This window comes from Sturnus vulgaris, chromosome 5 (assembly GCF_052056855.1).
Source record: "Sturnus vulgaris isolate bStuVul1 chromosome 5, bStuVul1.hap1, whole genome shotgun sequence".
Classification (NCBI taxonomy): domain Eukaryota; kingdom Metazoa; phylum Chordata; class Aves; order Passeriformes; family Sturnidae; genus Sturnus; species Sturnus vulgaris.
This window is the reverse complement of record NC_142247.1, coordinates 52,925,899-52,944,252: the sequence shown is the minus strand read 5'-3', so window position 1 is coordinate 52,944,252 and position 18,354 is coordinate 52,925,899. Positions and strand designations below refer to the sequence as shown.

Genomic DNA, 18,354 nt, shown 5'->3' with positions numbered 1-18,354 from the left:
ATTTTTTTTACTAGCATTTGCAGTAGGTGAAATTGTGTATTTGTAATGATTGGAAAAAAGTGAATTTGAACAGTGCTTCAGTAGATTATAATTGTTACTGGGTTTTTTAAAAAACATGCTATCTCACTTTTGAATGAGTTGAACTTTATCCTTCAGAAACTGAAGGGGTGGTTCAGTCCAAAAGTATTTAGGAGGACTCTAAATAGCATGAATTGAAAAAGTTCCTCAAAGTGGATATATATGACCCATCGAAACCTGTGTTTGAGCTATCTGTTTTCTCCAGAATGCATTTTATTTGTTAATAGAGCATTCCTTTTTAGTGTTTGATAATTTGTTATCATTGAGTAACATGGACAGTTGATGTTGATTTGTTACTGTGTTACTGTGGATTCAGTAAACTAGTAGTGATACTAGAAGTTCAAACGCTGAGTGCCAACAGTGTCAATCCAGGATGTCTTTGAGAGAACCTGGAAAATGTTGGTAGTAACAGGAAGTGCTTCATTAAAAACTGAGTCTTGTCAACTTACTTCTGAATAATGTGTGGATTTCCAAAAGATTATGGCTGATCTGCCAAATCTAGTTCCATGCAGAATTAGACTTCTTTGTGCCCACAATAACAACTTCTGATATTTTATATTTTACACTCAAACCTCTTCATATTTTTCCTCTCCAGTTTCCCCCTAATGTTGAGAGACTTGAGATAACATTTTAACGTTGTAAGTTCTTGAATGATTATTTCATTAGAATTACGTCTAATGATCATTTGAAATACAGGAATGAAGGCACTAAGAACCAGAGATTTAGTGAATGTACTTTAGTATTTTGCTTTAAAGATAAATATCAATAAAAATATTTTCCTTCATGGGGATGATTTTGCTGCTCATACAGTCTGAAAGCTCTGAAACCAAGCAGACAAATCTCAGGTCTAACTGAAGCAAAGAATATTACATTCAACATAGAGTGTACCACATTTCAGGAACAGGATTAATGAGACACTTAATAGTTTTTTTATGCATCCTAATGTTTTAAATTTGTGACACATTTGATGCATTCCTAATTCTCTTATGGTTTTCTGTTGCAAACAAAGTCTTGCATATGAAATAGTTTTGTTAAAATGTTATTATTGATTTTAATTATCTTAAATGCAAGTAGTTCGTTTTAATAATGATAATTTTTCCCCCTCAGGAAAAAAAATGGTAAATACACATCAAATAGGAGTAGTGCTGTAAGAGCTTTAGGTATGATGGATTCCTTTGCAGAACAAACCATGTTTTTCACCTTGGGTTTATATCTTGAGTAATTTCCTTCTATATCCACTGTATCTTGAAAAATACTTACCTTGGAGTAATTTTTGAAAATTTTATAAAAATTCAGTTTGTGACCCAAAACACATCAGAAGGGAACATTTTAGAGTCAAGGACACATGCAGATTGTATTTTCTTTTTGCACATACCTGTTACTTTGTACAACACGAACATGCCATTACTTTGTGAATAGTACATGCACCAAGTGTTACAATAGGGCTTCCCTTCCATGGTTAAGTGGTTAAAAATGGAATGGGTCCCTCCTGGAAAAAAGTCTCTTGGAAAATCAACTTCAGAATCTCAAGTAGATTTTGAATTAGTATGGCTCATAAATCAAGGAAAGCACTAACAGCTTTACAGCCCTTTCATTCAGGATTAATCATTTGGAATAAGAAGACTGAAAGAAGGTAATGAAAGGTGAAAGATATGCTGATGTTCTTAGAGTGTCGATTTTGCAGGTTTGGAGTTGGTTGTTTTGTTCTTGTGGTTTGTTTTTTTGTTTTGTTTTGTTAACAAGACTGATCCAGTTATATTAGCAATACATTGGTTATGTAATCTAGCATGAATATGAGATTTTGGGTGGGAAGTATAAATATTCTAGAAATATTCTTGATTTCTCACTGTCTTCTGCTTTCTCTCATTGGCTATGTAGGCTAATGTGATGGAAGATTAAATGTTGTTTATGAACAGTACAAAGTAGCTGAAATAAGTTTGAAGTAATTTCTTTTCTAGTGAAGCTGTTAGAGGAATGAATCATTTGTATTTGCAGACTGTTAAAAAAAGGAAAGCCTTAATATCCTTGTACCTGTTTGTGTTGATAAGTTTTGCTGCTGAATGGAATTTCTGACTATTAGTTGTTTTGAAATGAGATTCAATATTTTTGTAGCCTTTTGAGGAAATTAATATAAGTATTAATTGACAGTAACTGTATCAGGTCCCATTATGGTTAAGAATTTAACCTTAGATACTTATGTTTACACAAAAGGAAATGTGTCATGGTACACCTAGAGCACAACATGTGATTAGCATATATTGGTGATGAGGTTTTTTTAAATAATCTCTTTGGGCAAATACTTTTAGGTTTAATCTGCAACATTTCTCTACAATATCAATTAGGATATCTGTTGAAAAATACATTTTATAGGTAACCACATTTTAAAATATGCTACAAAAGAACATGCATTGACAAGCACTAAAAATTTTAGAATTAATTTTTCTTGATCTGCTTGCATCTGTGTACTCCTCTGCTCAGCCTTTCAGCTCTTCTACTCCACTTTTCTGTATTTTGAAAGTGAAGTAGTATTTTAGGTTGGTTGTTAGATACACCATCTTCTAACATGAGATAGTACCTGGAGTCAGAGCTCTACTGTGCTATCATCTCCATTCACAAAATCATGTATGGTTTCATAGCTCTTGGTGACTGTAATGAATATCTGAAAATTCATGCTTAATTCCCAGTTCATACATTTGACTGAAGAGAGCAGACAATCACAAAGGTGATGGTTCTGTGTCAACTTTGTGGTTTCTCATCTCTTACTTGCATTTCAACTGTGTTTGGGATGTTGGTGTGGCACCCAAGCAGCCCCCAGCAGCTGAACCATTCAGGGCAGAGGGCCTTGATTCATCTCCCTCTGCTGTAGAAAGCAGGTGGTTCTCCCTGAGCCATCCTTCTAATGCCATGATGTAGTTTAATCCCTACCACATCCATTGTTTACACAGCTGACTGTGCTGCACTGTCAGTTTTTTCTTGGTTGCATCTTGTAGAGAAACAGTTTTATGAGATTTGGTACTATAAATGAGCTACGTGCAGGCCACATAGAGGAAAGATCTACCTTGCCAAGGCCCTTCTAAAAGAAGAGATGGAAACAACCGTTCTTGGACACTGGAAAGTTTTTACAGAATGCTGGAGCTGATTTAATTAGTTTGTTGTTGTAATTTGCCTTGTCATATCTAAGAGTATGAGTAGTTGGGAGTGGCTTTTTTATGTTGGTCTCTGGTGATTTTACATGGAGAATCCCATATTTTGTCCCCAGTATTGTATCGACAGCAGTAGAAAGAGCTCTGTGTCTTTGAGTCTGTCTTCTCAGTTGTTAATATTGATTGTGGTATTTCTTTAGTTTTCTGGGGTTTTTTTTTACTTTTTGCTTTTTTTCCTCCTGGATTTCTGTCTCATTGTGGCTAAATTTTAAATTAGCTGCTGTTAATTCAAAGTTCGTCGAGTAGCTATTGTGAATTTATGCATAAATACTTTTAAAACTACTTAGTTTAAGTACTTAGTGCAGAAACTTGGTTTCAACATGGTCACTTGTTTCTTCATGAAAAACATAACAAACTTGGCATGTTTAACTCTTTCATATAAAGACATCTTATCTAGAAGCAAAATACTAGCTTGTATTCCCTTACACAGGGATTGTTTTGTATTTGTGTCCATGCCTAACTGTTTCTTTTTTTTTTTCCTTTCTCTTCTTTTACTTTAAAAGGTATTTCTCAAGAGTGACCGGGTTGCAAGAATGGTCCACAGTGGAGGATGTTCTGCAAGTGACTTTAGAGATGTTTTTAAGAAAAACATAGAAAAGAGAGTCCGAAGTTTGCCAGAAATTGATGGATTAAGCAAAGAGACAGTGTTAAGTTCTTGGCTAGCCAAATACGATGCCATATACAGGGGAGAAGAAGACTTTTGCAAACAGCCAAATAGAATGGCCTTAAGTGCTGTGTCAGAGCTGATTCTGAGCAAGGAACAGCTTTATGAAATGTTTCAGCAGATTCTAGGGATCAAAAAATTGGAGCACCAGTTGATTTATAATGCCTGCCAAGTAAGTATTGGTGTCATTCAGTTTTGTTGTGTCCACAATATCTCCCCTCTGCCAGCTTCCACCCCATGTGTAGATTCCTTCAGTTTTAGGTATGTCTCTGCAGACCGAGGAGATGAGACTGCTCAGCAAGGAATCTTTGCATGATCTGATTGCTGCTGAGCACTTGGATAAAGGGTAAGCAGAGTATATGGTGCTTATGCTACAGGGGTCTCCTTTAACAGTGTCATAGCTCACACAATTTGAGTGATTCTGAGGAATGTGACATGGTCTGTACATCTGCATACCCTCTGATAAATTACATATGCATGCACATACATTTCTGACCCTGTGTGTTAACCTTTAAAAGAAATTTGCTGCCTATAAATAGATGCTCAGGTGATTCAGGCTCCTGTTGAACATCCAGTGTCTAGAAGGTTCATGTTTTAGAACTAAATGTGCTTCAATTCAAGCATCCTCTAAAAAGCAAATTTTCACATTTCTGCATTGTTTTGTTTGATAAATGATTTTTCCTGTAAATTACTGAGGCCGAGACAGTCAATTTAACTGTCCTATTTAGATTTATGCATATAATCTCTTGCTAATCAGTAATATAATTGGTATGTAAAAATATTTTATTAACCAGTGTTCATAGTGATGGAATTGTAAATTAGCAGTTGCTTAAGGAGGAAAAACCTGAAGAAAAGTAAGGTATTTTTGCAAGTCTCACAACCAGGCAGCATAGATGAAGCGTTTAAGCTGAGATCACACAGCTTCTTACACTGTCTATGAAATACTCAACCACATTACAGCTAAAATATTTTTCATATATTATACTGAAGGCTAGTTTGTAGTTATAGGCCACTACTAGTACAGGAACAAATTATATGTGTTAGTGTAGCATGTAATCATGTACCTGTTACATGATTGAAACATCTGCAGTATGTAACACTTCTGCTGCATCAAATTTTGAGCAGTGGTTTGAATTAAAAGAAAGAGAAAGTATTCCTATTTTTTTTCCTGTTTGTCCCTTCTTTTTTCATTTTGCCTCTAAATTCACATTCATGTAAATCACAGCTTCTGGGACATGTGGGCTGGTAATAAGATGAGGAAGCATTGAAATCTGGGGTAATAATTATGCTTAATTTTGGGAGAGTTTTATATCCAATGAAACGTAGAGGCATGGGAGGCAGATTGGATAAGTCCTCAGGAGATCATTCAGTCCAGATTCCTGCTCAAAACAGGGTCAGCTTAAAAGCAGGGTCAGCTGTGGCGAGCTGTGAGACTAGATTACTGAGGGCTTTACCAGGCAGGTCTTAACATTTCTAACAGTGGAGACAGACTGTGTAAACCATCTGGGCAACCTGTTCCATTATCTGAAAACATGAAAAAAACCCTATTTTTTGCCAAGTAGATAACTTGTTCCCTATAGTCGAAACTCAATCTGAATTCCTCTCACCTCTGGTGTCTGGTGATTGCTAAGTCTTGCTTTGTACATTGCTGTGGGTGGTTGAAATCTGAAGTCTGCATTGGGCTGGAGGAAAACAAAAAAAAGTGTGACCTGTAGAACTTTGAATAATTAAACAAGAAAATTGTTCCCTTAGTCTAGAAGTAGTTTTGATTATACATCCACTAAGTAATTGTATTCTGTATACTTGAATGTCTCTTTATTTTGGTTCATATGTGTATAAAATTTGATGGACCAAAACTGTTTGGCAAATATCAACAATTTTCTGTCTTAGATTCTTGGCCCATAAGCCATAGAGAGACTGAAATATCCCAGTGGCTAATTTTTGTCTTCTAACTTGGTAGAATTGTGAGCATAGAAAGGTTGTCTTTTCTTATTTTTAACTTGCAAATTAAAGAGAAAATAACCTTGTTGTGGGTAAGAAGGGAGAAAGATTGACCACTCTGATGTGTGCAAAGATGACTCAATGGGATTAAGAGAAGGCACTTCTTTTGCTATTCCTGCTTTTGAGCACTGAAGGCTGTAAAATCTCCTGTGCAGGTCTCTGAAGTACACAGTGTTTACCTCAGATTCATGTAAGTATTGGAGGATGGGAAGTAATGAAAATCTACTTCTTGAGGAGCAGATAAATGATCACCTATGTACTTGAAGCTGAAAAGAATGGAGAGGCTGTACACTTGTTTGGGGTTCTAGCTTTCTGCAGATTTTAATTTTCTGAGGCAAGGATGAGGTTACTTTGCTAAAGCAAAAACTTTCATGATGTACTCCAACAGAGGTGCTAACAACAACAGTTTTCATATTCTGTTCCTGTGGTCCAGTCAAGCACATAATAGACCAAAGTTATGAGAAAAAGTCTGTTGCAAAGAAAAAGACAGCAATCATACCTTGCCAAGAAGTGCAGTGTAGACAGCAACCAGTCTCTGATAATGTAATACCTTTTCTCCTTTGGTGAAATCCCTTATTTCTCATTATAGTTTTAATAATATTTCAGCTTAGGCTGTATCTTATTCCTTTCTATTGACAGTGTATTTATAGAAGATGAGATGAAGTTGGACTCGAATTTCAGTCAGCACCAGCAGTTTTCATTCTGCCCTAGAAGCCTCTATCTGTCTTTGCATGGAAATGCTCACTTTCATTTCCCTTTGCTGCTGCTGTTTAGAATACTAGAGACATGAAGATAATGATAATCAATAGTGTCTGGGAGCAGTGAGATAAGTCCAAGTCCAAATAGATGTTAAAATTGTATTTTTGATAGAGGTTTTGATTAGTTTGGCTTCTAGCCTGTGATTCTAGCAGAGAATCAGATACATGAAATTCTTTATATTTTCCAGCTCTAAGAAACAGCTGCCCTCAAAAGCAAATCTGTATGGTCATAATTTGCAGAGAAAACTTTTTTCTTTCACCCATTTTTTTTAATACCTTCCAGTACTTTGGAAATAGGAAACAGAAAAATATGTTACAATGTTGATGATAAGAGTAAATTATCCTGCTCCTATAGGGCTGCTGAGCAGACAAGGGTGCTCGTGTCTGTGTTCAGACAAGAGGTATTGTCTGCCAGCCTCCTCCTCGTGACTACCTCAGCGTTTAGAAACTTTTTACTGTATTTCAGCAGCTTCTGCTCCCCAGTCTGTTCTGAATGGAGCAGTCTCTTCAACTCTTAAACCATTGTTATCTTGATATCCCAGCCCATCAGACAGTTCTGCTGGGATGTGGGTTCCTGTGGGTCCACACTGGTTGCCATTCTCCATCCTTCGTGTGGTAGCAGGGAGAACCAGCGTTCATTCAGCCAGCAGAAAAACTTAATCAGAAATAAAGTGGATAAGAATATATCAGCTCTCTGACACTGTCAAACAGAGTCCACATAGCTATGAGAATTTTATGCATTTTTCTTTGAAGAATAACTTTTTTTCTTTTTTTTCACAATCTTTTAACATACACTAAATGCCTAAGCTTGTACTTAGGCAGTGAACATTAAAAAGATGTTCACATTGGGATGTTGAAGATTTCAGTGATTTTGTTTTCAACTTCACAGTTTAGAGAAAGGCCAGCAACCACCCCACCTCTTTGTGATTAAAAGGTTCAATGTTGTAAATGTTAAGACTTTCACCTGATTTTTATTTACATTGTATTGCCTCAAGTGTTATATGATAAAGAAATGATTGCTGGTTAGCTGGGACTTAATGAGCTCCTTGGCTTGCATTTGAGATGTTTGGCCAAACTATTTCAATTTCTTTGATTTACGGAGATTAAACATGAATGATACTTTTTTCCTTTTTTTTTCTTTTTTTTTTTTTGTTTTAATTGTTCACTGATTTAGAAGGTAACTTTGCAGTAAGTCAAACTGGAAGTCAAACTCAAACTGATTTGTGGTCATACGCTATTATTATACAATTTCATCGGTACCAGAATTTCTTTGTCAGCTAAATTGCAACTCCACACGGGAGTTTATTTTATTTTGAAAGTTTTGATGCCTAAAGAGGCTACCTTGAACAAAAGCTAGACAATGTTAAAGGAAGAAAACAGCTATTTTAGTAAAAGACCTTCAAAGGATACACCTTGGGCAGTACAAGAGCCTGGCCAGGGCTCCACCCAAGATGGACCCAAGATGGAGACAAGACAGACAACCAGTCATGAGCTTTCATGCTTTTATAAGTTTTGGTCCATTTACATATTGGGATTAATTGTCCAATTACAACTTCAGTTTATGAAGCCTGTTTGCTCTCCTCAATTCTCTGTTTATACGTTTTGGGCCCAAAGCTGCAACAATGTCCTTGGTTCTCAGGCTGGAAAAGGATTGTTTTGTCTAACTAAACTGTGAGGGGAAGTTGCTAGTAAGTGAAGTTCAGAGTCACACACCAATGCAGTACAGAATCTGAAAAATATGAAAGCTAAAACTTGAGGCATCAGTGCCTTTATAGAGTTTCCTTTTTTGGCTAATCTAAATCCCCTTCTTGGGTGCCCAGAGGAGAGAACAATATTTTTCATAACGAAAGAATGCAAATTGCATTCTAACAAGCAATAAATAATTTTTAGTTTAATGTAACATTAATTTTTAGTTTAATGCTAAGTGTTTTAGTCTTGACAGTTTCTGGGAATCGACCACAAACTAATTCTTTTGGAAATAGCTATAGATGGTACTTTGCTACAAGATATAATTATCTGCTTAAAATCCTTTTATTGTGTCTGATCCTTGATTATCTTTAGCTTTGCAAGATACAACTCCTTGTATAAATGTCTAATATTGAGAACGATGGATTATATTGTATCTTCAAAAAAAAAAATTAAATTCTATGAGTAGTTTCTGTCAAGAACTTCTGACTGAAGTCTGCTTATGGTGCTCAATACAATTGGAGTCTTTCACCCAGCACTTTTATGAAGTCCAGTTAATTAGCAGTTTTGGAAATAAGTCAGATTAAGGGCAATTTAATTTGCAGCAAGGCCTTTGTGACTTTTCCATGTTTTTAGTTCTGATCCTTTCCTTGGTAAAATGATGAGAAATAGTGCAGTTTTTTCACAGATCACAGAATTTCCCATACTTTTGGATATTTTCTGTAGAAATTTTCATACCCTCTATAGGTTATGAGGACAAGTGTGAATTTATGAAGCACAAAGAATAATAACGTCTTTGTACAGAAGATTTCAGTGTAGTGTTGATAATCTTCTTCTTGAAGTGATTAAACAAGCACTAAGATTCCACTTAGTTTTTCGACCAAAATTTAAACAGATGCATTAATTTTTTAAGCTGAGGCCTGACACAGGAGAAAAAAAATTGGTCTGGGCTGTATATTCTAGAACACATAAGTATGTATATCTGCAAGTATTTTAGTCACAAAAAAAGACACTGACTCTGTGAGATGCTCTAATGTGATCAGGGCTTCTGTTAAACCAGTGTATGTCTGATGGTCACCAATGATTGTCCTTCCTTTCTTCCTGCACAATTATATCTTGTACTACAAAGTAACCTGTGAACAATATTTGCAAGGTCCATTGCTGTATTTTCAAGGTAACATTAGGTTAGTTAAGACATCCACCGATGTCTTAAACATCCCATCAAAATGTCCTTTCACCTGGCCCAAAATATTCCTATTTGCCTTAAAAAAAAAGAAATCCCGGACCACAGTCTTGTTCAGTCTTGTTCTCATCACCTGCTTTATGCAGGAGATCTGTAACTTTCAGGCCTTACCTGCTAAGAGTTTACTGCTGGGTAGCTGATGCACAGCCCCAGCATGGGGCAGGGTTTTTTGCTCTCTAGGTAAAAGACAGTTTTGCAGACACTGCAGAGTGGATGCAGACAGGGCAGGAGTGAAGGTAGAAGCTGTCAGGCCTCTCAGTGGGCAGAAAGGACTGTAATGGTATGAGAGATGTCTGGGGAGAAGAAAAGCAGTGATTTTGTGGGATTTTGTGAGGCTGTAGTGTTATAGTTAGTATTCAACTGTTGACTGGATTTTTATATGCTAAATGTTAGTCTAGAAAGTTTCTACACATTGTCATGTGATAATAGTGATGTTTTTCCTTACAGAACAGGTCAGTCCTTTAAAATTGTCCTATGTGTCTGTCAACCCAAAAGGCGTGACATGCCTTTTATAGCAGAAAAATTCAAATAACCACACTTCAGGCTTATTCATACATCTGCTTTTAGTTTCTGGTACCTGTAAATACCAGAATATATCTTCCTCCATGCTGTCTTCCCAAAAAAAAAAAAAAAAAAAAGAAGTTTGCTTTCTGATTGATTTTACCCTCTTCAAGGGGAAGAAAGATCTGCCACTGTCTGCTTTTGAGCAGAATAATTCAAACCAAATATTTCAATGAAGAAATAAATTGTCATTTCCTACAGGGTTTTGGATGCCTTTTATTCATGAGATGTCACTCTTGATTACATGCATATAGGATTTTAATATGAAGTTATTTCAGTAGGTTTTTTTCTTAATTTTTTTCTGAGGTGCTTCATTGGTATTTTACCTCCATTTAAGAGATTTGGAAAGGTCTTGCTCAAGACAGAAAAAATTCAGTGCTTTGGGGAATAGTGCTGCAACCTCAACTATTCCTCCCAAGATTACTTCTGTAATCTTCTTGTGAGAAATTCAGAGCTAAAATGGATGGTGTTTGTCTGGCCAGTTTGGATTTTCAGCTTAATAACATGAGTTCTGATGAAAAAGGAAGTCTTGTAACCCCAGGTGCTTCAGTTCTGTTAGCATGCAGTGATGGTATTTGAATAGGCTGGAGGGAGAATGTTTTAGCTCCTGTAAAAAAAATGTTTTTTTCTATAATGGCAGAGTTTACTTTGAAAAAAAAGTCTCTGGCCCAAAGGTTGTTGATTTGTTCTCATTTACTCTAATGATAGAAAAGTGATGGAAAGAATATTAAAATATCCTCAGAAAAGCAAGTTACCTTTTTACCATTCTTAAGTATCTGACTTGTTTACGTATATGAACAATGTTTAGAAGCTATGCAAGCTACATAATGAAATACTTCAAATCAGTTTTGTTTGTAGCTAAAGCAATACTGAGAAAATACCAAGGAGACATGGTGTGTTGGCAGCATTAATACATTTTCACTACTTGAGGTATTGCAATATCCTTCTTATTCAGCTATTGGATGAGGAAAATTGGCTTTGACATACACATTTAAAAGAAAAACAAGTGGATCTTCTGAAAATTATGAAACTATTCAAAGCTTTATTTGTCCAGTATAAGCATTAAGAAAAAAACGCTGAAGGACAGTTTTGCACTTTTAACTTTAAGGTGAAATTTACGTGTGGATTTTTCTATCATAGAACTCTTTTATGCATATGTGGCTTCTGTTTTGCATCTGCATGAGGGAATTGGACATTTAGGGTCTCTAGTAGACTTGGGAGAGTATCAGCAGTCATAGACTAGTGGATTTACTTGTGTTGTCTGAGTTGGCATCCTCGTACGCCTGTTCTCCTGTGCATCACCTCTCTTGCCATGAGAGGCCTGACTGGGAAACAGCAGACAGAAGCTGAGAATCAGTCATCCATCTTCCCTGCTCTCTCTTATGCCTTCTCTGAGGATGGAAATCATAGACACTGAGATTTGGCTGCAGATCTTTCTTTCAAGCTGCTTTGTCTTCTAAGACTGTCTTTGGCGTTCTGTGAGTGAGGGAACAGCAGTAGAATGGCTGTGTTAGCACAAAGAAATAAGGAAGTGTTTTGGGCTTTGTTAAAGGAGATCCTTTTAAGCTTTTAATTTTACCTTGCCTGTGTTTCTTCCCCTAAATACTCTTTAGGAGCTTTAATGAAGTAATTAATGGTGTTTTGACATTTGCTTGAGTTCTAGATCCAAGGGAGTTAAGCTTGCCTGAACACTCAAAGCCAAATATATCCGGCATTTAACTTGCACTTATATTAAAATCACCAGTGCATTTGACTCATCATGTTTTATATTACCAGATGAGAATAAAATTTGTCTACTTTGGTATTAAGGAATAAAAATAAATCTTTGCTACCAAAGACTGTTGTATTAATAATTATTTTTTTAATATATTTTAAAATCTTTTTTAAGGAGAGATTCTATTCTTCAGGTAGGTGAATATAAAACAAATCATTTTTACAGCCACATTTCCAGACTGATGATTAAGTTTATTCATGTGTCTGACTGCTATCTTATTTGTGCATTTGAATGAATCCTTGTGAGCAAGCTGAATAAGTTAATGACCCTTAGCATGAATTTGTCACCTGTTCTTGTGGCATGATAGTATTCTGTATTTCCTCTTAATCAATTTGAAGTAAAGAAGTTTTGCTTAGACAATCACTTGTTTCTCTGCAGCATTTTTCATCCTGAGGTGTCTTCAGCAGCCATTGTGAGGCTACACCTATGGAAAAGCCACAGGAAATGAATGACCCTGTTCCTGTGTCTCTCTAACTCACTGGTAGTGAATTTTTTCTCAAGCTTAGCTCCTTTTTTCCCCTTTTTAGGAGTTTTGAGGGAGAACTCGTTTAGCTTTTCCTTCTTCAGAGGAAGTTTCTTTGCATCTAGCTGCCAGGACAAGGTCCTTAGGAGTTCCTGCATCTCAGTCACTCCACAGGCAAAGATGCAGGTGAATATGGAAATGAGCTGTCTCTTCCCCCCCCCCCCCCCTCTCTCTATATATATATATATGTGTGTGTCTATATGATAGATACATATTTTGGACATAAACTCAATGTCAGGAAGAACTTCTTTATGTTGAGAGTGGTAAACCATTGGAGAAGGCTGCTCAGGGGAGGCACTTTAGGACACTTTAAGTTTGATCCTGCCGTGGCAGGGAGGTTGGACTAGATGATTTCCAGAGGTCCCCTGCAAATGTTCCTCTTCTGTGATGTTTTAACTAGAAATGTAATAGCAGCTCCATAATACAGGATGGACTGTCCTGTGCAAGAGTAATTGTTTACATAAAATGGTTGAGAAATCTACAGATCTCTTTGAATAATTTATGTGTTTATTCTTTGTCCTCTAGGAAGTTATTTCTGTACCTGTCCTAAAAATGAGAGAACTCTCAGGAGATCTTTTCAGCTGTCTCCTCTGCTGAGGGTGATCTCTAAGATCTAATCTTTCAATCTCTAAGCTTTCAGGCTGTCTATCCCAGCTACATTCTCACTTTGCAAGGGGATTGATTCTCAACAGAACCATCATGCAGGGAGATGCTGCTTTTCCTTTCATTTATTCCCATACTTTGTATTACAAACCTCAAGGATAGTTGTTCAAATTCAGTCTGGTGTCTGTGCCAAAGCTGTCTAATTTGTGATTAGATGTTTGTAATTCCAAACTTCTGAAATGTTCACAAGGGCCTGTTTTTTTCTCTAGATCGTCTGTAGGTAGGTGAATTATTTTCATTTTAGTGCTATAGGCATTATATAAAAATTCTTAGGCCAACTAAAATAATCTTGGTCAGTAACATGAGTAGAGATTAAAAGAAAAAAGTCACCCTCAGACTAAAAGTTTACAGCCGACTGGGAAAAAGTAAGAGAAGAGTAAAAATAGGATTCATCTGTACTTTTTCCTTACAGGAATCTGTTTCTTGAGATAATGAATAAATAAATTGACTTCCAGACATTTTAGCTATAAACAAGAAAATTCTGAAACAAAATTGAGGCTACATATTTAGTAGAAATGTCATCTTCTAGCTGATATTGAAAGGAGGTGTATGGTAAGCACTCTGCAGCTATGGCAGAAGAAATATCCTTTTGCAGATGACGGAAGAGTCACTCCCAGTATCACCTCTGAATAAGCTATCTTCCTAATTGGTCATGCAGTGCCAAGGTTTATTTAATGTGGGAGCACTAAACTTCCTGTAAATGAGGGGCACTATAAACTCATGTTCCAGTCAATCTGGCACAGCCTTCTCACTGTATTGTGTCTTTTCTCAGGAGGCTGGAGACAGCGGAATCTTGCCTGAAACACATACACCTTCTGTGGGAAACTTTTGTGAATGATATTCCGTTTTTACCATACTGGAGCAACTATTTTGCCTTAAAGATGGATAGCAGACTTTCTCTAACTGGTGTTTTCACACAAACTGGTGTTTGATATTAGCAATTTCCATGTTTCCAGGAGAATAGAAGCTGGAAGTTTGTAACTTCTAGCAGCAAGAGGAAGAATCCCTTTCTCTCTGCAGGTGTTCTAGAAAACTTGTTCAGGACCCTGACTGCAGAAGTGGATGAGTCAGGTCTGTTGTGGGAAGAGTACATGTTAGACACTTCAGGTCATGGGAGTGGGAGCAGAAGAAAGACGAAGCGAAGTGTTAGTTTTTGACTTTACTGTCCTGGACAAAGGCACCCGTCTGCTGGTTAAACCTTTTACTTGCTTTTAGCCTGGATCTGCCATGGCACAAAGATTCTTGAGGCCCTTTTAGCCTTCCAGCTACTGCTCCTTAATCTAGTGGTTGCACAGATGACTTTAACATCCAAGGTGACTGCAAGACTGACAACAAAGATGGCCCAGGATGGCACATCCAACGTGACAAGAAAGCAAAGATGTGATTGTGGACAGGATTTCTAACCTAACATCAAGGATTTTAAACTGGACTATTAGACTGAAGAGCCTTAAACTGTTGTCTTTTGGGCCTCACTCCATAGATCAGAACCTTCATAGATAGCGAAATTCTCATGGTGCAACACAAATCTGAAGTTTGCCTTCTTATACATTAACCTCTGGGTTAAATCTATTCTTCAGTCCTTACTCAGCTATTCTGGATTTTTTATTTTGTGGGTGGGTATCTATATATCACACCACCACTGACTCCTAGAAACATGAGGAAATACAGAACATTTTCCAGCTTATGCTATAGAATGGAACAGAAAGGGGGAAAATTGGATTCCATTTCTGCTATCTTCCAGCTTCTCCACATCATATTTACAGAAAGTTTTCAGCCTGAATTCTGTCTAGTTAAATCAACAATATTTAATTATTTGGAAAAAATATTGACATGACATTCAAGGTGCTTTTGCTTACTTAATGCAATTCTCATCAACATTTATTGCCCTAATTGTGTATATTTCCTTTGGTTTCAACCCCAAAGAAATTCTCACCAGTGATTAATAAGGCAAGAAAACATTCTGCATTATATTTTTGGAGAGTGAGTGGGGTAAGCAGAAGGAGCAGGGATTTCCTTATGAAGCAATGATGACTTCAGGAAAATAGAAAACACTGTGAGCCATTTTAGGACATAAATATGCATATACCAACAAGGTTTGCATGCTAATCTTTTGGTTGTCTTGGATATGGTAATCTCTGTGCAGGTGGTGGGAGAGGATGAGGGTGGAAGACTTTTTCTAAGGAGGATCAGGATATGAGTCATAACTAATTTAAGTCCATCACATCCTGCCTAGGGTGGGTGTGGGAGGGTATTCCCTCGGCAGAACCTGAAACTAAGTTGTATTTAAGGTGACAGCCAGTATCTATTTCAGCAGGGTCCGGGGGAAGGTGAGAGGGAGAATACACACGCCCATTTCTTTGATCATCTTACTCACCAGAGATTTCCAGTGCAGCTGGGACTTCCACAGTATTCATGGTAGGCGTACAGATAACTGCTTAAGCACTTTAAATAACTCTGGAGGCTTTTCCGTCTCTCCATTGATTACCTAGGGACCCTACATTTCTGACTCAAAAGATACTTTATTTCGATGGTTCAATAGGCTCTGTAAATAGCTCTGAAGCTTTTTGTCCTGCCTAGCTGTAGGAAGAACACTCATACAAATAACAAGACAAGGACTTGAGTGAAAAAAAAATAGTAAAAGTTAAGCTATTTTGTGCGTGGATATTCATAATTTTGTGGTGGCAAAGTTGGAGTGGAAGGTATTTTCATAGCTAGCAAAAACTGAAGAGTTTGACCTTTACAGTGTAGAAGATAGCACTGTGATGAATGTGAAAAGTCTGTCTTGATACAGTTGGGTAAACAAATGTTTACAGTACGGCATTTTACAGCCTTCTTTTTCCTATTTCTATTAATAAAAAAAAAATGATGCTTTGCATCCGTGTCCTGGATTCATCTGAAGTATGTATTTTTAGTATTTATTGTGACTAAATCTGTAAATAGTAAGAGCCTGTCATTATTATCCTTCCTTCTGTCACAGTATAATGTGCTTTCCTTGTGTTTTCATCCAGTCTAACAGTGGCCAAACATTATAGTTTCAACAAGTAAGAAGGGCAAACCTGAGCTTTGTCCACTGATCTGTCGCATTGCAAATGCCAAGAGAAAGAGAGGCAGAAAATTCAATTGTTTGCAGTAGCACTTCTGACCTGTGCTAACATACTTTTTCTGCACTATAATCCCCTACTGATTCACTAATTTGAATCCTAATGTGATTATAATCACATCTAATTCTGCAGTTTAATATTTATATTTGTTGTTTAAAAACAATGCTGCTCTAGATACCTAGTGGTCCAACTCTCCATCACTCTATGGCACTCTTTTCTGAAGGACAAACTCTGTTGTTAGTCCAGGTAGCAGTAATCTTATGGTACAGTCTTGATGTTTTTGAAGAATGTTTTGGATAAAGGTTTCTTAAGTTTTCGTTTTGATTAGTTCCTAGGGAATTTGAGTGTTGTTTCTATCTGGTTCACTCTGCTTAGGAGAATTGTTGCATGTTTATTCAATATATTGTGTCCTGGAAAAGGAAGTGTAAGGGAAACCTCTGACTTTACAGATGAGATGAAAATGTTTTGTCTCCTCGAACGTTGCTTGAGCTGCAGGGAACTCCAGGGGGATCTCCAAAACTTCATGGGCAAAAGTGTGACAAGATATGATTTCATGTAGCTCTAATGTAGCTAAGCTAAGGTGCAAATCGGAGGAGAAATAAACCAGTGCATGTCTCCAGAAAATGCTGAACTAAGAACAGGCAATTACAACTCAGAAAGACACTTTGTTTCCCTGTGGTGGAATCATTAGCTCTTTATATAACAGTAACATAATTTTCCCGCTGTATATAACCTTCTTATGCCATTACATTCAGTACTGTGTGCAGATTTTGTCTCCCTCTCTGAAGGATGTAGGGGAGGTCAGTGAGAACTAGAGGGTGGCATTGAAAATCATGAAACAGCAGCCTTTTGCAGAGAGACTGAAAGGGCTGAAACTCTTCAGTCTGCAGCTGAGAAGATTGACAGGGAGGAGTACGGTTGAAGTTTACAGTTACGAAGGTAGTGGGTAAGGTAAATGTGTACCTTCTCTCAATAATTGCCACACCACCAGAAGCTGTGACACTCAAGGAAATTTGTAGGAGATTGAAAATGGAAGCAATGCTTCTGTATATGACTTTTGGAGAACTTCTCGAACCTTTTGTCGTGGGAAGTGATGAGGGCAGAAGTCCAAAAAGGTTTGGGCAAGTTGCTAAAGAACAGGCCCATAATTTGACATTAACAGTATTTTTCCTGTGTGTACCTTATAACATGCCACACATTTCCTCAGGCTCCACAACCATCATTAGAGATGTTTGCTTTGGAGAACACCCAGGCCTCAGCATTTAACCCAAATAACGTCTTCTACTGTCCCTGTCACACCCACAATTCTGGTCTATATGGACCAAATTCAGGGAGAGTTTAATGTTGTAATTTTCTATTTCAAATTTGGTTTTATTTGGGCTTTCTCCCCCACTCCAGAATCTGTTGGTAGTAATGTCTAAGTATTATAATCATTCCAAGGCTAAGTAAAGAGTCTGTAATACTTACAGAAACACTAGCTAAAGACCATTAAGTGTCTTAAGTACATGCTGTCTGATTTTTCTCTCCTTGTTCCCTAAACAGACGGCTGTGAATAAATATTTTAAATATCTGTATCTAGGTCACAGTATCTTTATCACTGAATGCCCACATTGCATAATTAACAGCTTCTGTGAACCAAATAAAGCATCCACTTTTATCTTTGCATTAAGTCAGAGTTAAAACTAGTAGGAGGCTCAGTATGGAGGTAGTGATTTTCTTTGCAAATATGAGGTCTTAGCAGACTTTCTTCAAATGGTGTTATCCCAATACCTAGGCAAAATAGTGATATGTGTGTGTTATTGAATTCTGTTTATTTGTTTGCATACTACTTGTCATTATTTTTTCAAGACAAGAAACAGATCTCAACTCTTGGAATTTAGGTTATCAGAATACCAAAAGTCCTATAAAATACAATATGTAAATTTTTTTATTTGGGCAATTGATGCTGAGCAATTATATGACTGTGTTGTGGAAAGGCTCATGCCTATAAATTAGTGAAAGTCCTGGCTGGGAAGCTCTAGTTTCTCTTCAGCTCACATAGACAATAATGGTGCTGGAGTCTCTTTAAATCCAAATAGATGAACAAAAACCTGATTCTT

General features: G+C 36.9%; 1 protein-coding gene across 9 annotated transcripts in view; it reads left to right on the top strand.

Annotated features, from left to right (window-relative positions):
* Positions 1–18,354, top strand: part of CADPS2 (calcium dependent secretion activator 2) — a 282,843-nt gene that overhangs the window by 90,685 nt on the left and 173,804 nt on the right. For all 9 annotated transcript variants that reach the window (XM_014877698.2, XM_014877697.2, XM_088165718.1 and 6 more), the window contains exon 3: positions 3,785–4,117. In XM_014877698.2, coding sequence (XP_014733184.1) covers positions 3,785–4,117 — 333 coding nt within the window. The remainder of the gene's footprint in view (positions 1–3,784; positions 4,118–18,354) is intronic.